The 7,731-nt window shown below is 37.3% G+C and overlaps 1 protein-coding gene across 1 annotated transcript; it reads right to left on the bottom strand.

Annotated features, from left to right (window-relative positions):
- Window positions 1–682: 682 nt before the first annotated feature.
- Window positions 683–5,844, bottom strand: cnmd (chondromodulin). Its single transcript, XM_056237702.1, has 6 exons — window positions 5,680–5,844; window positions 4,255–4,356; window positions 4,096–4,170; window positions 2,901–3,054; window positions 2,456–2,598; window positions 683–916 (listed from the first exon to the last, which is right to left on the bottom strand). The coding sequence occupies exons 1-6, from the start codon at window positions 5,842–5,844 to the stop codon at window positions 692–694; spliced, it is 864 nt and encodes a 287-aa protein (XP_056093677.1). The 3' UTR covers window positions 683–691.
- Window positions 5,845–7,731: the final 1,887 nt, after the last annotated feature.

The raw sequence follows: 7,731 nt of genomic DNA, 5'->3' as shown, positions 1-7,731 counted from the left end.
CAGCCTGACGTCTAGGCTAAACCAAGGCAGAGTTCGGGCTGTCAGTGAACATGTAATATGTGAATAGACTAGCCATCATCTAGATAACAGTGAAGAAATTAAACCAAACACCTTGTAATCACTGTTTACTTTGCTTACATGGTGGAATATCACACATCTCGCAAGTTATTCTGGCAAAAACGACATGTAACCAAATCAAGGATATTCTGGCTAGAAGTGTGTTACAGCCGGACTACATCGGGTCTATAGTTCACCGAGACGGAGGAATGACGGATACACTGCACAAATGCTTTTCTTACTCAGTATTTTTGTCTTGTTTCCAGTCCAAATATTTCCAGATATATCCCCATATATATATTTTGCCAATGGGGTAAGAAAAATAATCTTAATTCAAATGGAAAACAAGATTATTTTTCTGACCCCATTGGCAGATCATTTAGCTTGTTATAAGCAAAAACTCACTTAATTAAGTCCCCCCCCCCCCCCCCCACAGATATTTGGACTGGAAACAAGACAAACATACTGAGTAAGAACATTATTTTTTTGCAGTGTACTGCTTGCTGGGCTACTGTTGTTGAGGATGTCTGAGGCTCATGTGGAGGTTCTGAGGCTCATGTGGAGGTTCTGGGGCTCATGTGGAGGTTCTGGGGCTCATGTGGAGGTTCTGAGGCTCATGTGGAGGTTCTGAGGCTCATACGAGGCCCATGACGCGGGCGGCCCACCATCGGCAGGGCATGATGACCCGGCACACCGGCCGGCACCCGTGGTAGTTGTAGGGCCAGGGCCAGTAGCCTCCGTGCGGCTCACACACACGCTCGCAGTGTGTGTGACTGCGGTGGCATTCAGTACAGCAGATCCCACGGTGGTCCAGCATGGGATCGAACACCATGTGGCCTTCAGAACCCTCCTGATTCTGCTGGAGAGACGAGATGAAACAGATGTGAGCCAGGCACCAATTCTGATTCACTCGGAGCGTAAAAATATTTAAAAACACACTTCCTTCTAAGACTATAGGATATGTTAGTGTGGTGTTGCAGTTTTGTTAAGTGGCCCGGGTTCTACGTTTCTGAAAGAGTCTCTTCTGCTCACATAGGCTGCGTTTAGTGATCAAAAATACAGTAAAAGTTGTGAAATATTATTAGAATGTAAAATCATGTTTTTCTAAGTGAATATATAGTAAAGTGTAATTTATTCCTGTGATCAAAGCTGCATTTATGTGATTAAAAATACAGTAAAAATTGTGAAATATTATTAGAATGTAAAATCATGTTTTTCTAAGTGAATATATAGTAAAGTGTAATTTATTCCTGTGATCAAAGCTGCATTTATGTGATTAAAAAGTACAGTAAAAATTGTGAAATATTATTAGAATCTAAAATCACGTTTTTCTAAGTGAATATATAAAGTGTAATTTATTCCTGTGATCAAAGCTGAATTTATTTGATAAAAAATACAGTAAAAATTGTGAAATATTATTACAATGTAAAAGAACTGTATTCTAAGTGAATATATAGTAAAGTGTAATTTATTCATGTGGTCAAAGCTGCATTTATGTGATCAGAAATACAGTAAAAATGTTGAAATATTATTAGAATCTAAAAGAACTGTTTTCTAAGTGAATATATTGTAAAGTGTAATTTATTCATGTGATCAAAGCTGCGTTTATGTGATCAAAAATACAGTAAAAATTGTGAAATATTATTAGAATGTAAAATCACGTTTTCTAAGTGAATATATAAAGTGTAATTTATTCCTGTGATTAAAGCTGAATTTATTTGATAAAAAATACAGTACAAATTGTGAAATATTATTAGAATGTAAAATAACTGTTTTCTAAGTGAATATATAGTAAAGTGTAATTTATTCATGTGGTCAAAGCTGCATTTATGTGATGAAAAATACAGTAAAAATTTTGAAATATTATTAGAATCTAAAATAACTGTTTTCTAAGTGAATATATAGTAAAGTGTAATTTATTCATGTGGTCAAAGCTGTATTTATGTGATCAAAATACAGTACAAATTTTGAAATATTATTAGAATCTAAAATAACTGTTTTCTAAGTGAATATATAGTAAAGTGTAATTTATTCCTGTGATCAAAGCTGTATTTATGTGATCAAAAATACAGTAAAAATTGTGAAATATTATTAGGATGTAAAAGAACTGTTTTCTAAGTGAATATATTGTAAAGTGTAATTTATTCATGTGATCAAAGCTGCGTTTATGTGATCAAAAATACAGTAAAAATTGTGAAATATTATTAGAATGTAAAAGAACTGTTTTCTAAGTGAATATATTGTAAAGTGTAATTTATTCATGTGGTCAAAGCTGTATTTATGTGATCAAAATACAGTAAAAATTGTGAAATATTATTACAATGTGAAAGCTGTTTTCTATGAAACATTTATGATTATTATCAATGTGGAAATGATTGATAATGGCGGCTTTGCTCACGTGATAAGGGTTCTCCGGGTTATACTCGGGCCGCTCTTCCTCTCTCACTGAACTTGTGGAGTTTCGACGTCTCGTTGTTTGCCGGTTTAATCCACCTGTACTCTGCCGTCTCACTCGCGTCACACTTCTCCTCTTCCTCAGTGCTTCAGAAGCCGAGAGCGAGAATAGAGATAAGCAGCATTAAAGAGCGAGACATTTCTAAGCTTTAGATGACCTCACGCACAAACGCCACGGTCACCGAGGAACTGTGTCCAGTGCTTCTGATTTGCCTACTGTATATCCCACTGGATCGATGTATTTGTATCTGCAAACATGTTTATGTGCTCTGAGTAGCTCATGCCTCATACTAAACTATTAATCGTACAATATAAAGATTAATACTTTAATCATACAGTTACCTTGAGATTTGTGTGTTGCAGGTTTATTTAGTAGAAATATGAAGTACCTCTGGAGTTTGCAGGATGATGCCAGTAAATGGGAAGATCTCCACAGAATCTCAGTATTTCAGGGCTCAGGAAACTGCTGTCCTTCAGCGGCTCATCCGACGCAATCCAGACCAGAGACGCCACATCAGGTTTCACTGCAACATTGTCTTCCTCCTATTGGACATTAAAACATAACTGATGATTGAACACTGAATACTAGAACTTCTGCCTCTTCCTGGCTTAAAGGTATATATGTATATATGTATATATACACACTTATGTGTGTGTGCGTGTGTGTATGTACAGTAGTCAACATTTGAAGTGGATCAAAACCTTTCATCAAAGTTATACATGAATTTTGAACAATACCCGTTCTTGCCTGAAATGTAGGGGGCGTGTTGAAAGTTAGTGGGCGTGTCGAAAGTTAGTGGGGGTGTCAAAAGGTAGTGGGCGTGTCTGAAAGGTAGTGGGCGTGTCTGAAAGGGAGGGGGCGTGTTGAACGTTAGTGGGCGTGTCTTAAAGGAAGGGACGTGTCAAGAGTTGGTGGGCGTGTCTGAAAGGTAGGGGGCGTGTCAAGAATTAGTGGGCGTGTCTGAAAGGTAGGGGGCGTGTCAAGAATTAGTGGGCGTGTCTGAAAGGTAGGGGGCGTGCTAAAACATCTTTGCAGTTGGTTGTGAAGCTGCCTGTTAGGCTGTGGGCGGGGTTAGGGCATTGTTTACGCCCATTACTAACCCTGTGTCAGAATAAACAGAACTATATTGTTGTGTTGGTGTGGACGCTAATAGTTATTGTTATAGTTATCGTCCGTTGTGTGATCCTGACATAGAAGCACAATGAGTTTGGGGGCGGGACTACCTGTTTGATAGACAGCGATGGGGGCGTGGTCAGGGAACTGTTTAGTGATTCTAATCGTGCCGAAATTACACACTTTAGATTTTTATTTCTAGGCAGAATTACAGGTAATTACCTTTCATTTAGCTCGATAAAGGTTTTTACCCTTATTTAATCAAGAATCGTATTTATTCATGTAGCTTTTGATTTATGAAACTTGATGAACTTGAGGACTATTTTTAGACGTCAGTTCCATTCACATTTCATTAAAGTGAAATACACTTGATACTGTCAAAATAGCCACTAAATGTGCAGAGACACGGATGGCTTTTATAGTAATGATTGATAAATTGGGTAGATAATGGTGATAATGGCAGTTCTCACCTCAGAAAGTTCAGATCTGGCTTGTGATTTGATGTAACACTTCTCTTTTCCAGGAAACTTGACTGCTGTAATGCCCTGTGAATGAGGCCGGAATAAGGCTGTCATTTCGTGAATAGCTCTCACATATGATGATGAACAGGTTTATGATGTGCTACTCACAGCTTTGAAGTCTTGGACTTCCACGATTTTGTCGTCTCCAGCATCTCCGTGATCTTCGGCCATCTTGATCTCGATGTTCCGGCTGTAGTGAGCGCTGATCGCCTGTCGACACCAGCAGACTACACTCACACATGCTCCGCAGTAAAAAACCTTGGGTTGTTTTGAACCCAACTGTTGGGTTACACATATTGGGTCGCTATGTTGGGTTATATTCCGAAAATGTTGGGTCATTTTTAAAATTGTTGGGTAATTTCTAGTAATAACCCGGCTGTTGGGTTAAATACGTATGTTGTATGTACACTTGCGTATTTTGAATTTATGCACACAATTATGTATATGTACATTAAATTCTAGACTCCCCAATATTTAGTTTTTTAATTAAAAAAATATTTTTGTTGAAACATATTTCTTGTTTTATACAAATAAACAATCTGTATTTGAACAACAAAGTGTATTTATTTATTAAAATAATGTCATGAATAAAAATAAATAGTTAGTTACTTTTCAACCCAACTGGCTTTTAACCCAATGCATTGGTAAGGTGCTATACCACCCCATAATTTGGTTACTCAATGGGTTATTTTTAACCCAACATTATTAAGTGAGTAGTAGTCAAAGGGAAAAGGAAACGCTTCCAAATTGTGTGTATTATTGGCTAAATATATAATAAATAATGCATTTATTGTGTGACATGCTTTCTTTAGTACATTAAACAGTTTGTGCCTGAGGCAAACCGAATTGAGAACCACTGCTTTCATCCATGTAAAACGCAATATTCCTGTACGTTTTGTTGTGCTCGACGTCTGCCTGGTCATGTGTGTTTCTGCGGGAAGCGATGCCTGCTGTGTGTGTGTGTGTGTGTGTGTGTGCACTGTTAACACTGCGGGATTATAACCCAGCACATACACCTCTTTGTTTGCCAAATTCCAGAGGTGCCTGAAATCAATGCACTCTATTGATCCTTCCTGACACTTTCCTGAGACAAACTGCAATCTAAATATTTCCACCTCAGCCTGAAACTCATGGCATGTGCGCTTTAAATATCGCCACGTCTGCACTTTTGCATCAGTTCTAGAGAACACTGGGCAAAGTGGCATTCTGGGTGATTATGTGGAATATTAGAAATATAGCAGTGTTGCAGAATTCCCCACGACTGCATGCATGCAAATTAAAACCCCAAACACAGAACAATTTGCTGCACATCATGAAGAACAACATGTTTTTATGGTTACACAGCGGCATCTTTGTTTCGACAGCAAACTCTGTCATTGATTTACTTCATCAGGTTCTGCTTTGATTTGCCTTCAAACGTCATTTTTGTATGGAGCAGAATTTGACAGACACTCGCAAAAGTGATATTTTTGTGCACTTATTTTAAGCTAAAATGCTTTAGACGGCTTTACTAGAGTGGGATTGTCCACCTACTTCTTTTTCTGTGACTTTCCACAGGTAGAAAGCTCCAACGCCTCCCAACAGCAGAAGAGCGGCTCCTGCGATGAAGACGAAGACCACGGTCCTCCTGAGACGCAGAAACCCTCCAGGCTTCAAGCTCACGTCACTGTACGCCTGATTCAACACACATATACACATAGATAAAGAAGAATAGAGTTATAATGTGAAGAAATGCCCTGCTTAAAGATCCGGGAAGGTCCTTTACCTCAGCGGGCGGTGGCGCGTGCTGGTGTTTCCTCCATGGTGTTCTTGCGTCCACTGAAAGCAAAGCTTTGTGACTGTCTGCAGCTTCTCTCGAGTCTGTATCATGTAGGTGAGAGAGAAGAAAACTCAGGGAAAATAAACAAGATCCCGGAGAAACTCAAGACTGGAATTCCTCTCCAGGGATTTTCTGTGGCTTGAGAAAACATTCGACTGAGACTCGATTTAGGCCATTCATGCGCATTTTAAAACGAACTCATGCATTGACAGGCAAAAGCGGCCTGAATTCACTCTATTAGTTCTACTGTAAACCCATGAGATGCTTTCAACAAAGTTAAGGAAAGTGCTTCAGTTTTAGCTAGATCTGATCTCATTTATGTGCATATCACATCCGCTCATTCCCATGACCATTATGCATGTTTGAAATATAGTAAACTGATTAATCCAGAATATTAAACATGTATAGCTGTGTTGCAGAATTCCCCTTATGACTATATGCATGCAAATTAAACCCAAAACACAGAACAATTTGCTGCACATCAAGAAGAACAAACGGTCAAAATGTTTTCTGGTTACACGGCAGCATCTTTATTTCCATCCGTTTAACTCGATTTCACTGTAAAATCATGCGAGGCTTTTGAAAGGACATTTTTATTTCAACTCAGCAAAGTCAAATAATACTCCTCAGTTTTACTAGGGTTAGATCTGATCTCATTTATGTGCACTAGCCATCAAAAGGCATTCTCATCACGACTATTATCATGTTAGAATAATGATGTGTGAGATTCAATTGTTTCATGTGATTAAGTGTAAGTCGATGTTTATTGGATGTTGATTGTTGTAAACATAGATACTGTCTTGCAAGAAAAAGTTCAGACTTGTCTGATAATAAAGTATTATATCATATCATATCATCATATCAATAAACAGAAATGGAGTATATGGGAATGATGAAAGCATGACACAAATGAGAACTCTTATATTTGAGCTTCTCTGTCTGTATTTCAGCTCATTCTGGACATTCATCCGACGAAGGAGGAACGAGGACTTTCACTTCATCTGGAAAACTTCAACTTTTTTAATATAATGCCATTTGAAAATGTATGAAAAACTGAATTGTGCGCAATTTTTTGCAAACTATTATGTTCTTCCTCAGCATTTTTGCCAGAAAAAATTGTTTTCCCTTTGAATTGCGATTATTTTTCTGACTCCATTGGCAGATATTTGTTCTTCTCCAGTAAATGTGTCTTGATTTAAGAATGTTTAGATATTTGTGCTTGGAAAACACTGGGGAAGAACATAATTTAAGTAATTGTGCAAATGAAATAGTCCAGATCAAAAGGTTTATAAGATCATAAATACTTTTCACTGGTTTCATCAAGGATACAAAACACTGTAGATTTGATCATAACTTATTTTATTCATCATGTTTATTTAATTTCTTAGAAAGAAACAACTTGTGTAAGTAAATGTTATAAAAGTGCTAACATTTGCAGCTTTAAAAATGATATTTCATGAGTTACAGTGCGACCAAAGTGACGAACACAATCACATTATAATCATCCAAAACATGCATGAGACAAAACAGGTAATATCGTTAAAAAATATATTTTTTTATGTACAAAACATTAATGCAGTCAAAGATAAAGTATGTACAGCAATTTTGACTTTTTGTCCCAGAATTCTAAGTTTACATCTCAGAATTTTTACTTTTTGTCCTGGAATTCTGAATTTATATCTTAGAATTTTTACTTTTTGTCCCGGAATTCTGAGTTTATATCTCAGAATTTTTACTTTTTGTCCTGGAATTCTGAGTTTATTTCT

Source organism: Rhinichthys klamathensis, unplaced genomic scaffold (assembly GCF_029890125.1).
Source record: "Rhinichthys klamathensis goyatoka isolate OS25496 unplaced genomic scaffold, OSU_Roscu_1.1 h1tg000496l_1, whole genome shotgun sequence".
In the NCBI taxonomy this organism is placed as follows: Eukaryota; Metazoa; Chordata; class Actinopteri; order Cypriniformes; family Leuciscidae; genus Rhinichthys; species Rhinichthys klamathensis.
The sequence above is the reverse complement of the archived record's forward strand: the minus strand, read 5'-3'. Positions and strand labels throughout refer to the sequence as shown.

What these genes read in the sequence shown, in the direction of transcription:
- cnmd (XM_056237702.1), bottom strand. Translation starts at nt 5,844, where the DNA reads ATGTGTATATGTGTGTTGAATCAGGCGTACAGTGACGTGAGCTTGAAG. An exon ending in GGAAAGTCACAGAAAAAGAA is followed by an intron (nt 4,357 to 5,679) that starts GTAGGTGGACAA and finishes TGGTGTCGACAG; the next exon opens with GCGATCAGCGCTCACTACAG. An exon ending in ACCCGGAGAACCCTTATCAC is followed by an intron (nt 917 to 2,455) that starts GTGAGCAAAGCC and finishes TCGTCTCTCCAG; the next exon opens with CAGAATCAGGAGGGTTCTGA.